We start from the raw sequence: 20,808 nt of genomic DNA on the forward strand, positions 1-20,808 counted from the left end.
CGAGTTAGTTGATATTACTAAAATATATCACTTGACCTTGCTGTTCTAAGCTTTCTGCACAGAGAACAATAAGGTGGTCCCCAGACCAAGCAATTGTCAGTTTAAGAGCAGAGATCACAGCTGCAGACAGACAGGTAAGAAATCGCAAAAGAGGCAGAACAACCAGTCACCAATACAGGCACTCGTGTGGCAGCCAAACTTCTCACAAGCTTTTTTCTCTTTTTCAATCCATCACAGAGAAAGAGAACAGAGTAACAGAAGTAAGTTTGGCAGCTGTTTGCAGGGAGCTCTTCACAAATAGGACCAGGAAAAGCAGGAAGCTGTTTGAGAAGCTTATTTCAGTGGCGATGGGTGGTAAGTGCAAGCCAGCATCTTGAAAGTACATTACAAAAGACATAGAAAGGTATGGAGAGCTTTGAAGGTGAAGGACGTAAGAATCTGGAGAGAGAAAAATCAGTGGCTTTAGCTGTACCACAGAAATAAACTAACAAAATTTGTAGCATTTAAAACAAATACATGAAAGTAGAGAGATCACAGTCAAAGAGGTTACAAGCCTGTCTGAAAGTAATTAAGGCAGATGTTAAGAAACCGTGACAAAATAAAAGTCAGGGTGGGGAAAACGTATTTAGCGAGCCTGGACTTGAAGGACTGCCTAAACAAACCCTAGGATCTACCCTGGGACACAGGTCTAGGGCAGAGAGACAGAGGACCCGCAAGTCATCATATTGGAAACAATAGTTGGTGTAGATTTCTTTGCCTGTGATAAAATATGGAGTGAGAGCATTGATGACCGAATTAATAGAAGGAAAAGGAGAGCCTCTTTCAATATATTAGCAGAAAAGCTACTGAATAGAAAGGCAGACAATAGCTCCAGTAAGAAAAGCAATTTTCAAAACATTGTTCTTCACAGAAAGACGTCTTCTTGCTTGCTCTGCTATAAAGGAATAAAGCACACACTTACACAATTCATTATCCTTATTACGAAAAGGATGAACACTATGAGTAATATATGCCATAAAGGCAATAGCAGGAAACCAATTAAGTCAGTAGTGGTCACAACCTTTACGGCATTTGCAAGCACTCTGTCCTGCATCTCAGCATAACTCAAAAAAACCCAACAAAAAGCATTAGATTATTTCTTGACACTCATTAAGACAGAGTTAGCTAGTTTTGATAAAGTATTTCAAAATCTTTTTTGTTTTATCTCCACATTTGCTAAATAATGAGTCTCTAACGGCTGTCAGACAAAATACCTACTTTCTCACCAGTTGTGCACTCTACTGAGAAATGAGGCTGAAAAACCCGTAGGGCTCTGTTCTAGAAAAATTCCACTGCAAACCTACATGCAAATCAGACAGCACAGTGTATCTATTAACCCCTTGATTACCTTCAGTTTTTGTAAAATGTTTTTTCTTGTACTTCAGGCCTGTCTGAAAAATGGCTAGGTTTTATATAATGAAAGGTGGTTACAGGAAATAAATCTGTTTGACACATTCTAGAGAAAACCAATTTTGTTTCTATACAAAGATGAGAAACAAATGGAAGCTATAAATATAAAGCTTTTCATCTCAAAAACAAATGTGCACTGAAATAAGCTACAACAAATTTTCTCAAGATACTGAAGGTACATCAGGAAATGTCTGGATGGCTCTGCAATATTGAGTGAACTCTGTAGCTAGACTGATTATTTGATTAACTGCAACACTATTCTCCAACGGACTGAGCTGAAGTATCTTTTTAATTTTAGAAGTATTGCTTGCTTGGCTATGGTACAACAGTGATGTTGACACTTAATTTCTTAGATAGTTTATTTCTGATTTGGCATACCAAAGACTCCAAGGAATTTTCTTACAAAGCAACCTGCCATTGTACAAAATTATTTGCAGCTGATCAGATTAAAGATATAATGTTACAAAGGTTTGGAAATTTTGGATGGGTTTAATTTTTATGAAAGCAGACGGATGAGAAAGTATTCAGCAGTACACACAGCTCTGCAACTGTAAAATCTTGCCCTGCAGTCCATTTCTGTACCTATTAGCACACCTTCCTGAACAGAGAGTGCCTGCTGCCCTAATTACTAATGGGGCGTCTGAGATGATACCTCTATATCACCTACGATTTTTAGTCAATCCCTTACATAATTCAGGATTGTTGGGGAATTGTTTTTGGTTAGTTGGCTGGTGTTTTAGATCTGTTTTACTGACCAAGATCAAGAAAAATCTGGGTGCGCTCCCTTGTGTGAGGGGGAAGGCATTCACACTTCAAAACACGCTTATTTAATATTTCAACACAATGTGATTTCTCTGTGAAAACTGAGAGGAACAAGAAGAAGGATTGATTCCACACCGTTAGCCAACATGCAGGAGTGTACATACTATGTTTGGAGCAAACTAACTTCTAACACTCACTTGAAGCAACTTGTCTTGTGTCTCCATTTCACCTGCTTATCTTCAATTCTGCTTTTTTACAGAATGCAGGTTATATCGGAATTCTCTTTTCCTCATTTGAAAAGAGATTAATACAGCTTCCCCGCCCCCCTTTTTACAATTTTTAGACTGGAAAGGGTGAACAGGTAAATGCAGTCCATTAGTTCTGGAGAAAACCAGCTCATCTACAAACAGAAATACAGAGCAATTTCCTAGCATACATTGCCAATATCTAATTTCTCAGTGACGCATCATGCCCCTATTACAGTAGGTTAGGAAAACTTTCACTAGAAGTTTCTTCATAAAAAGCAGCAAGATCAGTAGCACTATGCTGCCAGCAGTTGAACACAAGTTGGATCTAAGCAGGGGACACATGATAACACACATCTAGCAAGGGTGGATGTTAATTTAATGAGTACCCATAAAGTGAGACTATCCAACAGCTTAGTCTTCCTGGGTCCTGCTGCTGTATGTCTAGGCAAATTTACTTTAAATCTACGTTAAACTTTCATCTTTTCTGAGCTATGCTAGTCTGTATTGGCTGGAATGGAAAAATTTAAGAGTTAAAAAATTATAATACAGTTTAGGTAAAGTTAGAAATATAGTGTAAGTTCTGTTATTACAAAATGTGACTCTCATCTGGGTGAAAGTAGATCTTTTTTGCTGGTTCAACTTATTTTTTTCTGACACCAGAAAAAAAAATTATTTTTAAATATTTCGTATTCCCATTACAGACTGTGCCACCTTTATTTTAGAGGTCGTGAAACGCAAACTTTCTATAGTACTGTATTGTCTTTGTAACATTTTAATAATATAGGAATGCTTAGAAAAACAACATACAAAGATTACAACAAACATACTGTATTCTGCCCAGACATCCTTCACTTCTGCTTAAAAATGTCTTGGTTCATCTCCTCAACTATAAAAATAACATTGCTTCCTCCATCTATGAATCTGAAATATATTACTAGAAACTCATTTTACTTGCAGTTTGTGAAAAAGAAAAAAAAAATCTTAACATTCTACCCACAGCTGCTAAGGTGCTTTGGAACTCAATACAAGATTTATGGGTGTCTAAATAAATGTATCAAGAAGAACTAACAATCTGCATGCAAGTACATTCTCATGGGCCTGTGTCTGAACTCCTTACTTGGTACTTGCCCAGGCAGAACCGCCATTGAAGTCATCTATGAAACACTCATCTTCATTTCAGTTAAATGACATCTATAATTGTGCATTCTCACTGATTTCTGTGGTAGGTTTGCAGAACTGCCAGTATTTAGTCATGCCCTCAAGATTTGACCGATATATTGCATTTCAAATATAACTTGTCTAAGAGCCACCAAAATATTTTCACTCTCCTTGAAAACAAATAATAAGGAAATAATATGTAACCTATTGTTTGTATGTATAATTTTTATGCTGCAGGAAATGTAGCATATTTCTCATACCAAGGCAATAACGCAGCAGCTGTAGAATTAAGGTGGAAGGATGATAAAGGAAGATTTTTTTCAAAAGACCTATTTAAATGTCTGATGTGCTGGCCATTTGGTTTTGATTCAGGATCCCTGAACAATTCTGTATTAAAACCAACTCACCAACTTCTTGGTCTCACAATTGCCTGCCATCAGTGGCAGCAATGCTTAGCAACATGCATTTATCTTTGTGTTCTAAATCCTGCTTGCATTTATGTTACAAAACCAAAGATAAATATGAGTAAAAATAATATTTACCGAAAAAAAAACCCCAAACACAAATCAAGCCACATTATTGATTGTGTGGAAGTTGCTGCTAGACCAGCTTGTACTCTTAGAGGTCTTTACTTAAATAGTTGCTGAGAAACACAGAAAAAAGCCACCAGTAAGACTGTTTTCCCCAGTCATAAGTACATGTTTTCTAGAAAACAGGTTAAGAATTAGAACATTTATCTCATTTAGGAGCAAAACCAAATCATCCTTAAGTAACAGCATTGGGCCTGAGCTGCCTTTTACATTTGGAGACTAAATTCACTTAAAGGCTGAGAGAAAAGGAAGAAATTTAACTCAGATTTTACAGACTCCACACAACTTTAACTTTGGCACAACCTGACACAGACAAAACTCCATTCAACTACCAACTGTATGAGTAATTACCAGCATCCTATTATTTATTCTTTGATTATGTGAGAAAATGAAATGTCTGGCATCAAAAGAATAGCCTTACTTCTTTAGCAATATATTTCTTTAACGAGCTTTGTGAAAGTATTAGGTACAGATAAAGCTACTCCTCCCAGGCTTGTTAAAAAAAAGAAAACCAACAAAACCAGCAGCTGTCTTTTTTGGGATTTTTCCATTCTAATGAATTTAAAGGGCTAATTTTAGTCCTACATAAATAAAGAGAACTTCCACTGATTTGAATTTCTTAGTAAACTAAAAACAAGCCTAGGGCTTGGTTCACAAATTAATTTTTTTCTTAAGCAAACAATAATTTAATTTGTCATCAAAATAATAACCATCTTAAGGTGATAGAAGAGGGTATTTTATTTCTCTTATTTGCAATTTTTACAAAATCTCATTACATAACCCTCACTTTTTAGGATACTTCTGCATCATCCTTCTTCCTAACAGAAAACTGCAAAGCAGATGAGTGACATTAGTATCTCAGTCTCAACTTTTTTTGCCAGCCATGTCTTTTTTTGTCCCACTTTCTCCCTTTCTTCATTTCCTTACCTGAACACTCAAGAACTCTTGTAATAGTATGTTGTGAAGACAGTGATGGGTAAAGAATGATGTGATACATAATAGTTCTGGTAGTTCCACCTCTCTGGTATTATGCCCTCTATGGAAATATACATACATATGCTAGTAATTTGTGTTATTTCATAGTCAACTTATTATCATTCCATTATCGTCATCATCATCCTATAAAAAACCAAAAAGCTTTGGATATTCAATAGGCACATCATTAGCAGAACAAACAAGAAAAATAGATGCCTGGTTTCACAATGTAGAAGGTTTGCTGAAAGATTCAAGGTATAAAAAAAGGATTATTTAAACGACCATATACATCTAGCTAAAAAAACGCAGTAGCTGAGAGCATCCCAGCTCTACTGCCACTGTCCAGCAACATTAGTGGAGTCATTCTTGCTTGACCCAATGCTTGTCTTCACTTCTCCCCAAAGTAAAAAAAAAACTTTGTATAATTTTAAGGATGCTAATTAAATAATATGCAATGAAATGTCAGTTTTTTGAACTAGAGTAAATGAAAGTAAATACGGTTTACAGTTTTAATGATACAGGACACACAAATGCTCAGGCACAGAGCAGAGCACCCAGAGAATCTTATTTCATCTTACAATATATTTCTGATGTAGAGCTTCTGCTTAAATTACTGCAGGAGGAAAAGCTTACCATTTCTTCGAAACAAAAATCCTGCTTGCATGTATTTCTGATTGATATAATAACTGGAGAAAGAATAGATTGACCTTTTGCAATTTGAACATGAATTGCAACAGCTCATCAATGTAATTGTGTCAGCTGCAGAGCTTATTTTTCAGTTAATGGCACCTCTAATCAGTTTTCAGTAGAGGTGCAGAATTTGATATGTGCTAGTTAGCATTATTATAGACAGACTGAAGAAACACCTGAAGACTTCCAGGGGCTCCCAGGAGCTTATCAACACCAAAACAAGCAGAATGACTGCTCTTCCTTTCAGGCTGTAAGACACACGTGGAAAGATGAGGCTTGAATACCTACTTTTAAAAAGTATGAATGGTAACAGTGACAGGGAAGAAAGTACTTAAAGATCCAACCTATTATAATGATTTCCTGTTGATAAACTTTGATTTGTTAATTGTCTTTTTAGCTAACCTTCCATCCTAAGAGCATAAACCAGACAGCAACTTCCTGAGACAGCTGCTGAAATAACCCACCAGAAAATGCCAGGAAGCTATTTACTACTAAATCCAGTACAGGTATAAAATACAGTCAGTGGCACATTTAACATCTCAATATTGAAAATATAGTGTTCACATAAATACATTTATGGCACTTGCAACCTTGTATCTGTGAATAATTTATGCACAGATATTAATTCTATTTTATATTGTCAACTATAAAAGCACTGTGGTCAAGCAGCAAACTATACTGTGTCTTTAACTCTGTTTTGGGGACAGAGTTTCAACAAGTGGCAATATAGTGATCTTCAGATGGCTGTGAAACATTGAATGAAAAGACAACAAAACTTATGATTCTCAGAGGGTTTAATGAAAAATGCCCTTGAAATGACCCTCCCTGATGGCTGAATCTGATTGAATTTACCACTTAGTTGACCAGAAATTAATGCCTTTATCTAACAGAAATATCCCTGCGCTTAGCAGGCACTATCTGAATACACATAAACACAGGTGCATGATTATTTTATAGCAGGTAACTTCAGCAGAATTCTTTATGTAAGCATAAATGTGAAGAACTGATGAAGCTCATCAGTAGCTTTTGATGGAGGCGAGACATAATGACAAGCATCTTTGACGGACATAAGACAGAACCTCTAAATATGGCTCATTGACATTGGGGGACAGCAAGCCAAACACATCCTTGTCGTGTTCCTCTCCTACAGCTTCTCTCTCTCCCTGCCCCACCCTCAAAATTCAACTTTGTCACAACATATTTGAGGTCTAGAGAACTTGGGTACATTACAAAGAATTAAAATATTGAATAATAAATGCCCTAGAAATACCCTAAACTTTGAGGTTCTTATAATGATACCTGTATGACTAGTGACCTAGAATTCCCCATAACAGATATACCACAGTTCAGGTGTGGAGGCTGCCATACCTCTATCTTCTAGCTATTTGTGAAGGATTATCTAAAAAGAAGTTTATTGGAGCTAGGTAAACAAGCCATTCCTTTAAAATCAGTGGAAAACAAGGTGATAAATGGAAATAAAAGTTAAGATGAAAAGGGATTTTGTTAAGAGAACTGCTATCATTTTTAGGATTACTCCAAGTACGGAGATGCACATGGAAAAGTTTAGAGTTTAAGCACTGGCAGAAAGATTGTTAAAATACGCAATGAAAGCAACATGACTAAGGGAGTGTCTTTATGGTGGACTTGCGAAATATGAACTGAGACCTCCCTTGGGATGTTACACCTCATTGGTAGTTGATGAATAAACAGCACTGGTAATTGGGACACTGCAGAAATTCAACCCATCGTAATCTTCCTGAGCAAATGTGATTCAGTATGTTGTACTCTGCTTTAAGGACTAAAAGGAAAAAACACTCAGCTTTGTTGTCAAAGCACCCACAAAAAGACCTTAATGAACTAAAATCCCCAGGCAGGACCTCAAGGTCAATTTTTCTAAGTCTGATAAAGCTTGGAGTTGCCAGTCTTGTCTAATGGGCCAACTATCATTTGTCTATATGACATCAAGTGGCATTTATTATGGCCATCAACATGTCTAAGCTGTTTTCAAAGTGTGAAATATCCCATTCAGCGTCAGACACTGTACTGCACTCTAGCATGCCAGTGCTCCTCAGAACAACCTCCAGCTGGTTTTCATTATACAGCTGTAATGACTGGAGTAACGCTTACAGGGCCTGCTTAGGATTGAGAAGCTGGCAAATAACTTCGCAGTCGCACCCTTTTCCTGCCATCCTTGCCATACACAGCAGATCAGCATAGGACTGCTCATATGCTGGAATATCATCACTATGACCCTGTGAACTGCTTGCTGAGCTGCCCTGAGACAGCTGCAGAACACAGCAGTAGTAAGATGGGACAGGATTTGAAACAGGGTCTAGACTTTAGCCTAGTTAGGTGTGTAATGTTGCCTATCCCTGTATGAGCTGAACAAAAAGGAATTTTCATAGAGCATCCAAAGGGTTTACATCTACCTACTAAGACACAAGTAGCAAAATCTTTTGATCTTATTTGAATGAGGACTGAACTCAAAATGCCCATACCTCTCGTTTCACAAACAGCTCTCACTGGCACAAAGGAAATAGAGCACATACAGAACATATCGAAGACAGAAAAAACCTGACCTTACTTTTATAAGCTGAAACCTGGTTTTGACCCTTTTGAGGAGTTTAAAACAGTTGCATTTAATTCCTGATTTTTGTATCAAAGCAAAATGCAAAGAAGGTGATACCACACCATCTGTCTGCTTCATTTTGATTTGGAAGTATGATCAAAGAATTCCTCTTTGCTTGATGAGTTAACAGTGACATTTGAATCCAGTTATTATCATATGCATTCCTAAAGGACTCATCACTGTAAGCATCTAGACTATGCTAACCTGAAATTACAGACACCATCTTCTATTGCATTCTCAGACCTATATTTAAAAGACACTCTAAATATTCTAAATTGTTTTACGTACTGGTTGCTATCCCTGCCCTTTTCTAAAGCAATGCCATACATATATGCCATACATATATGTATACTTCTGTGTGAACCCATCCTGAAAATCCTGGGCATCCACAGGGAGGGAGGGGAATCTTCACCCCACATGAAAGAGCAGCTCTTAGTGCTGTTAACACTGCTGTTTTGTAACCATGTCTCAAAGCAGCTACAAAAAAAGCTTGCAGTGTCACAGTAGTGATTTTCTAGCATATGAAACTGTTCTATAGCCATTACTAGACTTTTCCTGGGTGGTTAGAGCAACTGTGTGGGAGACAGGTTATGAAAGGGCCACCTCCAATGTGCAAATACTCATCAGGACAAGTAGGATCCATCCTGTACCCAGCAAGAGGTACAGGAACAACCACCTTGTCACACATCATCTGTGGTGTTTTCTTCCTGTCTGCAGAAATAGTGAACGTGATGGGATGGTGGTACTTACAAGTACCAATAAACAAGTATTTCTAAATGGTGAAGAGTTGTATGCTTAGAAAAGAAGACCACATAGTTGTCTAATCATGTTAGGATGCAAAACTTGTGCAATCCAATCCATCAATAACCACTTACCTAAGGTTGCAGCAAACTCATCATTATGCTACTATGGCTTTATTATTACATGTTTGCTGATGATCAATTTACAAAAGTAATTTCTGAGTCATAATGTATTATTAACATCATCAGGGAAGACCAGTCTCTCACAACTTGGGCATTGTCATGCTCAGACCAAGTTCCAGAGTCACCCCTTTCCATTCAGCTGAGGCCATGTTTGCCTGGAGGAGCCCATGTTCTTCTGGAAACTTCCCAAAACATCTTAAAGATTAATTTAACTTTTGTAGCTCTACCAGCAGCCATACTTCTCAAGGTGAAAGGAACAGCTGTACCACTGCATCATAAGTTCTGAAAAATAAGGACTGGATGAATTGGGGTTTTGCCATTGATAGATCATCACACAAGCTGAGATAACAGTCAAGTTATTTTTCCTGTTATTACTACACTAGTGACTTCTGCCAAATAAGTCTTTGGGATCTCATGCTATGTCTGACCCACAGAAGACATGGCTCTGTAGCAAACTTAACTTGACATTTTAGTTCAATATATTAGCAACTATTCACTCTGGAGAGCTCCAGATCATTCCTCATTATGTTACTCAAAACGACAGCACATAAAAAAGGCTGCTGGTCATGCCTGTTGTGTCCTTTTATTAGCAGACCTATGTAAAAGAATAGTAAATTCAGTTTATCAATTTACTATAATACTCCCTACACATTCTGCACTAATACCAGTGGAAGTACAAAGGATAAGAAAGGAACACAAGAACTTAAAACTGTCTTCTCTGTTTAACGTCTCATTCTCCTCTTCCATACTCAAGAAAAGGACACCACAGGAATGACTTCTTGATGAACATTTCTCAGGAACTTAGCAATCCTCCAAAGTACGATGGTTAAACAACAGCTCCACAAGTGGTGGAATTTAATTGCCTTTCTTGATTCCATTTAGCCCCTACCTTACGTCCTTCTAATGCATTTTTTTCAGATGTATACCACACACACACACTCTCAAATCCCTTGTCCTGAAGGCAAACATAGTGCCTGGCAAGTCAGCAGGCCAAGCAAAACAGAGCTCACTCGGCAGCATCTCTCAGGATAGATCATAAGTTAAGGCTTCTTTTCTACCCAGGTGCCAGTTTTCATCAAACTTGTAGGGGCTTCATTAAAACTTCTTCGACACACAAATTTTTTTGACACTAGGCAATACAGTCAAAATTGTGCGGACAGGGCCAAGGAGTAGCAGAGATAAGGACAGATGATGTGACTGTAAGCCCCATTTCCTCAGGAAATCAGGATAAAAAAAACAAGACTGCAAATACACACGTGAACTGAAACTCTTAGTATTAGAAATCTTTTTTAAAAAATTAAAATATACCTATAGAGTTAATATCGTAATATTCCACTTCTCAGAGAATGAAAGCTGTGTTAAAATATTCAGAAAAAATGGTATGTTAATTTGCTCCAAGGCAAAAAAAAAAAAGCGCCACTGATTCCCAGAAGCAATACTGTGATTGTTCTAGCTGCAATAAGCGTTATGTTAAAGAGCTAAACATACGGTAAAGAACAGACGAACAATAGCCCCTGTAAGTGAAAGTGTAGATGAACAAAATTACAGTTCGGTTTCAAGTCCACTGTCTGGTAAAAACCCCAGCCTCCAAGCCGCTCCCCACCCCTGTGATCAGCATTCCCTGCGTACATGGAAAGTTTGCCACTCCAGGTTCAGGTTTTTGTCCTCCCAAACATCCCACCCACAATCTCCTGTAGAGCAGTAACAGGCTTTGAGGAACCTCCCCTTCACAGAGAATCCCACTGTTTTCCTAACGGGAAGAAAGTGTTTAACTAAATCGCCACTGCACTTTACCTTTAATGTAGGAACACTTGCAGTGGTATAATGCAACAGACACAGATGGTAATCTAATTTGTGCGGAGTAATTAATAGCATAAAATAACACACTGTCAAAACAGGGCAATATAAAAATACCAAGAGCAGGTTTCCCTTGTAATTGCCTAGATTATTTTATCAGAAACTGAATGTAGAGCTGTAAATGATTTTAGATACATTGAAGAGAGAACAAGAAAATTAAGTCAGTGACAGATCTCTTAGTCTGGCAAAGGGAACACAAGACAGATCCAGACTTATGGAAAAGATGATGGAGTTTGTAAAAGATGCTGAAACTTTTGGTATTTGGCCCTCAGCCTTTGGCACAGGCAGGGGGAGGGCATTATACAATTACATTGTCACAGAACGCATTCTTAACATGATAAATCCTCTAAAGTTTTAACTGATACCTTACTTAAGCAGTTGTCTGACTCCTCAGCGTACACCTGGAGCAGTAAGCTATGTTAACCAAAGCTATTTTTGATATTTCAGAGAGTAAAATATTTATCAAATATTTTAAATCTCATTCCATTCAGAAGTTTCCTACTGTTTTAGAGTAACATGACTTGTTTACCTGGAGATGCTACTTGGCTTCGGGTTATATTTCTCAAACCTAAAATGTGATTTGCTAAGTGAAACTAAAATTTGGGACCCATTATCATTGCTAAGGACCTAGGCAAAGACAGTTTTGATGCTGCTGTGAAGTGAATAGGATGATAAAAAGCCACTGATATGGACATTTTTTTTGGGGGGGGTGGGGGGGGTGGTGGTGGTGGGGCGGTGTGTGTGTCAGAGAACTGTCTGTGTCATTCACCTTATGGCATCTGAGTCAAGCTCAGCTCCAGTGAAGCAGACAATAGATGGCTACCAAGGCAGAAGTAAATTTATCAGAAACAGTCTATTAGACCAACAGTTGGGTAACGCACAGTAGGTGCTTTCTCCTGGATGACAAGTACAGTATTTCAGGCTGTCAGCGAGTTCAGGAAATTCTCCTGTTTCATTCAGTAACACAACACTGAGAGAGCATAATGAGACAGAAGCAACTCCACTGCAATTAGTGTTACTGATCTTCCTCAGATTACTAATATGGAAAAAAAAAAGTAGTGATGTTGAAGCACTATTGAGCTGAAGAAGTCAGGAAATATCCATGCCATGAGGCTTCACAACATTTCTGTAGGTTTGTTTTCCTGTTTGAGCAATATTATCCTGTTCAGAAAGGAAAAATTTCTTACAAAGGTTTCTTGTGCTTCAGCTAAATACATACATCTCAGTCTTGCCCCATTACCCACATCCATCCATTATTGTTTTATGAACAATATCCACACTTTATAAGAGTAAATTTCACAAGTTTTAAAAAAAAGACTTTAGCATTCAGGAACACCAGATGTTTCACAGATGTGAAAAAGCACTTTGATAATATAAAAACTAATCAATTCTGTACAAGAAAGCATAGTAAATAGTTTTGAAAACACAAGTCACGGGTCACCGTCATGCAACCAGTCTCTCGTACAAACACCAAAAAAGGAGAAAATAAAGAATGTATAGAACAAAAAGTTTTAATTGACCTGATTTGTCAGAGATGTTGGCTGTGACTGGCGTGGTGGAGCAGCTTGTGTTAGCCTTTGCGCTGTCCTTGGAAGAACCAACTTTGGGTTTATTTTTCGTTGCCTCTAGTGCTTTGACCTTCTTGGCATGTTTACTTCCTTTGTAGTGGGCCTCGGCCTGGCTCTACAAAGGAGAACAAATCAGGCTCATTTTTTTCTGTACTTCTATATAACATAATGGATGACAAGGCAGAAAAATGACACTTTCAATAGCAGGCACCATATTATTCCACTTAGAAAATTTTAATAGCTTTATACTAACAGTTTTCCTAGGTTTAAGTTCTTATATATTCAAATGGCAAGATTTTAATGACTGGTACATGTTGTCAGTAACTCAGAAAAAGAGGTTTCGAGATTACATAAAGCTCTGTCACTCCTAATACAATTCTTTACTTCCATGATGCTTAAAGATTTAAAGCACCATACAGATGTAAACACATCCAGTTAAGAAAGGTGCTACTCAATTTTCATGTACCATTCCCTAGTCTATATTGCTTGTAGTTAGAAAGATGTGCCATGCTGTAACATGTAACATGTAATCCATTTTTCCTTCTGTTTGATCTCGTACAAAAGTCAAAGTATTTTCATCATTACACTGACAGCAACTGAAAAAGACATTAATGACATTATGACTTTACTATTAGATCAAACAAGAAGGGTTACAATGAGTAAACACCATACCTACAAACTTCAGGAGACCCAGGTAAAACACAGAAAACTAAATACTTATCAGTCTTGACTGTTTTATAAATTCCCTTGAATATTTTTTTCCAAAGACTAAGAAAATTGGAACCTGTAGGACAGGAACGAGAGGAACTTATATTTATTAAAACTGCTTTTTATATAATGTACTCTTCTTGGTCTGCCTAAACAGAACAGCAGAAACATGTACTATGATGTAACGCTTACTTCACCTTTGTCTTAAAACTATCTTCAGAAACTAAGTTAGTGTTTTTGAAGTTGCACAGCTAAAGCTAGACACATAAATAAATCCCAGCTTTTCCAGTGATTTTGAATCCCCATTATTGTTCCTGACTCTACATAACCAGCTGCCTTGACAAATCAGGCCACTTTGTTAAGTGCAAAACTAAGGAACTACATGCTTAATACAAACTCCAAAGCTTGGAAATTTCAGCTAATGAATTTAAAAGTTTTTCTTGACTTCCTTAGAAATTAAATTACCAAAAATGGGTAAGAAACATAACTTTACACAAAACACAGTCTGTTTTCATAACATTATACTATTCAGCAATAGCTTTGCATTATTAGTATTTCCAAACATAATTTTTAAAAATTATTGAGACATACTACTAGGTGCCTCTATTGAAGGCTACATATTAACAAAAAAAGTTAATATTGTAGTTTATTTCAAAGTAAAACACTCAGAGAAAGCATGCTTTGTGTAACCAGATGACCGCACCTTGGCACCTGGCATATAAAAACATCAGTGAAAGTAAACTTTTACTATGTTCATGCAAAAACACATTCTCACTTCAGTTGATTAGACTGTTTTATTTAGTTCACTGTGTTAAATGAAGCGAGCCATGAAACAAGTCACATGCTTTTTATAAAAACCCCTATAACATCTAGGATGTTTGGATTCCACAAAGAGTGCTGCCATAATAAGGAAAATCGTTTCAAGATCAGCAGAAATAGGCATTACAATACAGTCACCTTGGGACAGCATGTAATAACAGTTTTATCACGTGGTAGAGTGTAAGTGAACAGTAGAAACAGCTGAACCAGACAAGAGAATAGATAGTGTGTTGGAGTCATCACAAAAATTATATGCACCATTAAAAATGATGGAGAACTGCTGCTAAAATGGAGGAGTGAAGTTCATATACACCAAAGCTTCTTAAGTGATTATATACCCTGTGAAACACAGTGTGTTCCACCTAAAAGGATAGCATATGTGACATGCTGTGGCTGCATCTTTTCTCTTATAGATTTCCATAAGCAATCATTCAGTAAGGCAGGCTGCTAGATAAATGTTACTTTGAATTCCTTTCAAAATTAGATTTTTCAAGAACTTTATTATAAAAACAGTAAAGAGTTTATTCATCAATTGCTATTAAACTATTTCTTGATTTTAAAACCTTTGGAATATTAACATGTGTACAAACACAATTTAAGGATTATAAAGAAACAACTAAACAGCTATACCACTACTACTACGTGCACTACTTAAAGGGACACTTGTCAACTTCTGGGTTGGCCCTCTTCAGTTCTGAATGTGGGTAGAAGAGCACAGGTCTATTTGCACCCTGTTATGTTGATGGGCCTCACAGAAGCACAGGAGTCTCACCCTGTTTCTCTCCACCCTTGCTGGGTTTTGTCTGTTTCTCTTAAGCTTTGCTGTTGCTACATAACGCACTAGAAGGCGTTTGCCATCCACAGAATTAAATTAACTATTAACATTGTTACTGTGTACAAAAAGTGAAGCTAAAAATTGAGGCGTGTATATACCCTTTCAATTCCAATACTTTTAACTTCAAATAATAGCAAGCACAAGATTTTGCACTCAAGTATTCTCAAGTTGATGATGTCCCTTTAAATATTTGAACTCTATGCTCTGCGCATATGTGAGCTGTTGATAGGATCATATGCTGCCTGAGGCCAAAGCTATAACATAAAAGACATAAGTGCACTCAAGAGAAAGACTTAGTCAGTCAATTCCTTGATAATAAGCCTTTCTGCTGATATTTGCAAAAATAATGCCTGCAATATCAGTAATAACCTACTACAGTCTTTGATTCCCTTCATTCAATCCTCATATAGTGTACATGAAACCTGTTGAGAACAAACAAGCCCAGGCAGAATTAAAATTAAGATTTCCTTAAACACAAACAAAGCCTCATGGAAACGTGGTGAATGGACTTGCTTTTGATTTAAGTTTTATAATTATTATAATCTTATTATCAAATTTGTAGCTGTACATTATAAGGCCAAAAGGTATTGCCGTGACCATCTAAGTAGGGCTTCTGAAAACACCAGCCTTTTCCAAAACTGTTTGAACCAGACCATGTTCCTTTAGGGGAAAAAAACCCTGTCCAGATTGATTTTTAAAGCAGCTACGGATGGAAAATTTACCTTTGGTACATACCATTTATTTCTATACCAAATTTATCTAGTTTCAACTTCCAGTGACTGGATTTTATTAAACCTTTGGTTTATAGGCTCTTTCAAATCATCTCTGATCTGTGAGTAGAAACACAGATATTCTTTTCAAACTTGAAGTTAGAGGAGCATTCTGTGAGGTACTGAAGTGATGTTTCCCAGCCACATAAGCAGTATTTTCTAACCCTTTCAGATACACCCGAAGCTCAGAGTTTGCCTGTTATCCACTGTGGAATAAAGCACTTGATTCAGTTGCTTTTTGGTAACTGAAATACACCATCAACAGAGAACTGTGTTCTGTGTAACCATGTTAAGAAAAACCATTGGAACTTTCTGGAGGTATAGTAAGCAAAAGAAGAAAGGACGGCTGTGGGAATATGAAATTGGAATGCAAATTCTGATTACTACTGGTACCAATTATTCTTATTATTAATATCCTGATCATTACTAACCCTAGTTTTATAAAATATTTGTGCAAGTACCACATTAAAGGCAAACATATTTGCTCCGTGTCCCATTTAAAACTTGTTTCTGACACAAATACATCAACAGAGTATAGGTTATGAGCTTCGTAAGACACTTTATTGAAATACTAAACATATCTTTGAAATAAGCCATGATGTATAAAATTTTCATTTTTAGTTAAGACAAGAAGCCAAACATTTATTTTTGTTTTCTCTGATAATCTAAAGGAAGTTCTTTACACACAAGGTTTAAAAGTTGCATGTATAAAAGAAAGATAATTTACCAGTTCTAATATAAACCCCCAATAAAATATGACATTAAATTAAGACTAAGTATCTTAGGGATGCAGCATTCTAAATGGATATTGATTGTACTTTTTGATCATCATTAACATTAGCTAAACTAAGTACATCCTACAAATTCCGTATCATTAAAACAGTACTTGAGGAAAAAAAAAAGTTAGGAAAAGCCAAAAAAAAGATATGTAACCTTAACGAATCTCTCTGTGCTCATGCACTGCGATGCTTTTAAATTGCATAATAATTTATTCCAGTGTACAGGACTGCATTTAATGTAGGGCTGAGTCAGTTCTACAGTAAAATAATTTATCTGTACCACATTCAATATTATTGGAATATTTAATTTTTTATTTCAAAAATATTGAGTTAAATATATTTCTTATATAATAAAAATGAAATACAACCATTGAGCTTTTATTATTATAATTTTTAAATGAAATGCTTACGGGGTTAAGGAGGACACTTTCTGAAAAAGTGGAACAAGAAAATATTTCATATGAAAGAACTCCCTGCCTAAAAGGAAAATCTAGTTTCCACTTAGTTCTAAGACTGACTGTGGTCTACTAGCTTGATATACATACACTGCAACATTTTAAAATGGAATCCCCCTGCTTTTTAGAAAGTATAGAAAGTTATCAAGTACTAATGAACAGGAAAAGCTTTAAGCTGCAATAAATGTGACATTAAGTACAATACAAAAAATACCTTTGTATTGACACGCCAAACTCGACAAAAGTGTTTATGTGTTTGTCTGGCATTACTTTTTGATCAACAGGATGCATATTTTAAGACATTAAATATGTCTAAATCTTGCAAATAATTAAGAATATAATTGACAGACAAATAAATATGCATTTTTCTCCCATTGTTTTTCAAATTTCTATACCTTAAAATGGTGGGAGAACACCCGTCCTTTCTTGAAGCAATCTAGATTTTTAGTTCCATTCAAAGTCTTTAAGTAGTAATTTAAAAACTCCAACCATTTAACCCTTTTTTTTTTTTAAGAAAGCCTTCTATGCTGTGAGGATTAATGACTTGGTTATAAGAAAAGACAAGTTTTTCCTCTCTTTAAAAATATATTTCATTGAGACACACAAATGATCCAAATGTTACATTTTATTTAGAATCTGAAGTTAATTGCTACTTTCAACTCCAAATTATAAAGTTTGAAATCCAAGCATCAGGATGTTACACTGTGAGACTACATATAATATATGAGCCTTATATACTAGATTGCATCTAATAAAACATCATCAATGCAAACCTTCACCTTCTACATGTAAGCATGTGTTCTAAAATAAATGTGAGTATAATTAGCATATTATAGTGCTTAAAATAACCTCAGTAGCTTTACTTTGCATAAACTTAAATATGTGTATATGTACAGATATGTATATATAGAAATATATATATATAGAAAGATATAGATAACCAGGATGAGATCATACAGATTAAGTGATAGCGGCATTACCTTTACGAAAACTTTGAACTTCAGGCAAGACTGCAGTACAAAAGATTACAGAAAATTAAACCCGTCAGGAGCAGTGACTGACAGTATATTTGAAATCAGCACTATTCATTTTGACAGTTCACAAGTGACTGAGTTTTAGAATCTATTTGGTGCGTGAATGACTAATTAACGAATTTATCACTACATAAAGAGGCGAAATATTAACCTACCAGATTCCTTCAATGACAACCTGATGCAAGGTTTGACTAAGTCTCATGGTTCAGTGTGTGTGTGTGTGAGATCAAAATTTTTTTCAGGTTTTTTCAGGTCAGGATCAGCTGAAGTAGCCCTTCAATAGGTCTTGATGGAAATAAGACCACTGGACTGCCAACACTTAAGCTGAATGCCTGTATCTGCTACCACGTTATCCAGTCTGACAATTAACTGAAAGTAAATATATGTAAAGCAGCATGACATTAGGAAGGAGAAATACAGAAATAAAAAAAAGGAGACTCTGAATTATCCCCATGGGAAGTCTGGATTCATACCTTAAGCTCTGTAATACCAGGTGAGTGCCATAACTAAATGGAACAGAATATGGTGGCTCGTGACTCCTATTCCTTCTCCCTTGCTACTGCATCTTTTTAAAGCCAGAATTCCACCCTGGATGGGAAGTCTTCTCAATAGCAATTCCATCTTAAATACCGTATTCATTTTGTTGAAAATACCACAAAAGCTTCTGCCAATAACAGTTCAAACACAAAGTCAATTTACAACTGAAAGACATGTAATATGTAGAAAGATATGTAATAATACTGAAAACCTCCATTCTGCTCTGGAGTATCTAAAAAGATAAATTCTTCCTGCATACCGCAAAAAGTTTTATATAATTTTAAGCTAAAAAGAGAAAATGACGTCCTAAATACAGTCATAACACACACAGTAGAAGGACAACCTCCTAACACCTGTGTACCTGCCCACTTTTATATGTCAAGCTGATTCCAGTTCCAGGGGTCATATCGTTAATACAGAATTTCCTTACTTTATAATTATTTCAGAATACTCACAATATCCTCATAATATTCAGGTCTTTATCCTAAATTATCAATAGCTTGAATTACCCAAGCTTGTTTTGAAATCACTAGAATTTGTGTCTGAAATTTATACATAAGGCCTAAATAGTGCTGGAAGAAAAGTAATAGGATTGTATTGTATCTAAGGCAAGGCTGTGACTTCCAGAATTCTGTGACTACAGAATTCTTCCAGAATAACTACAGAATTCTGTTATATCTACACAGTCTCAAGTAAAAAAAAATTAATTGTTTTTTCAGGTAAAGCTCTTCATGTGGAAGTAGCTAGGCTAACCATAATTAGGCAGTAAGGAGACGTGGTTTAATGAAGAGTGTGCAGGATCCCTGTGAGAGCTTTCCTGACATGGCTGCAATGGCAGTGGTCCTATTAGAGAAGGCATCTAACTGTGCAAGATTGGAGGAGCAGAGGTATTTATATCCATAACAGCAGGTCCTAAACTATAAAGCTCCCTTTCTTAAAATAGTAAGAGGTCTACCAAATGTTTGATCACATAGTTTACCTGTTAGAACCATCCTGTATGCATATTTATGTGAGAAGCATACAAATTAAGGAGAATTTAGACTAGAATCATAATTTTAATGAAAATTACATGAAGTGATAAATTAAGTGGTGTTGAAAAATTTAGTTTTATCCCATTTGATTTAATAATAGATGTAATTGAAGAAATCTGCAAAACGGAAATGTTCATACATTTGTCATACCAAAGCTATGCATTACTTTTTCAATTCTGTTCTCAATGGATTTCTAAAACCTAACTGGCCCAAATAGTGAGGTAGATTACTATTAAAAAGGCCATAGGAAAACTCAAAAAGCTGTGAAGATCAGCCATGTCGTAAGAAGTCAACTCATATTTTTATATATCTAGCCAAACTTAGTTAAAAGCTCTGTTAAATAGCTGCTATTTGAACGGAACTTTCAGCACATTATAATCCTGTGCCCTATAATTACGCAATATTTCTGTCATGTTGAAGCTAACAGCTTTCATCATTTTGTCAGCTGTGTCTACAAAACAGAAAATTACCTTCACAAGTTCCTGAGATTTATGCTTTTAATTACCTCCTATCTACTTCAGTACCCTCCATACCCAAAGAATCAATATAAATAGTCTTATTTATAGGGAAAATGTAAAACATTTGACAAAAGACGATGACAGTTCTGTAGATTTTTATTTTATGCTATTGATTATTTTGTGTGTTATCTTTTTGACAGCATGAGTGATTCATTCAAATTTGCAAAGTTAACATTTGGTAAAACTTGCCTAAACTTCAAAAATTTGCCTTCTGGCTTTTTAAAAAAGACGATCGTTGTCATTTATGCTATTTATTAGCTATAAATACATTCAACAAGATCATCTTCAGCATCTCTTAATGCCCAACTGTTACATATGCTTTTTCTGATCTGCCTACAAGGTGTTTTTTCTTGATTTCCAAGTCTTCACAGGTGACACTAAAAAACGGTACCAACCTACAGTCATTACCCACAGGGCAACACACTGTGCAAACACAAGTTTATATCAATCAAATTATATCCTATCATCAAGAT

General features: G+C 36.1%; 1 protein-coding gene across 7 annotated transcripts in view; it reads right to left on the bottom strand.

Moving 5' to 3' along the window:
* Positions 1-20,808, bottom strand: part of ZNF385B (zinc finger protein 385B) — a 140,993-nt gene that overhangs the window by 12,305 nt on the left and 107,880 nt on the right. For all 7 annotated transcript variants that reach the window (XM_064451732.1, XM_064451735.1, XM_064451739.1 and 4 more), the window contains one exon: positions 12,802-12,964. In XM_064451732.1, the coding sequence (XP_064307802.1) occupies positions 12,802-12,964 (163 nt within the window). The remainder of the gene's footprint in view (positions 1-12,801; positions 12,965-20,808) is intronic.

The sequence above is a fragment of the Phalacrocorax carbo genome, chromosome 5, assembly GCF_963921805.1.
Source record: "Phalacrocorax carbo chromosome 5, bPhaCar2.1, whole genome shotgun sequence".
NCBI classification, from domain to species: domain Eukaryota; kingdom Metazoa; phylum Chordata; class Aves; order Suliformes; family Phalacrocoracidae; genus Phalacrocorax; species Phalacrocorax carbo.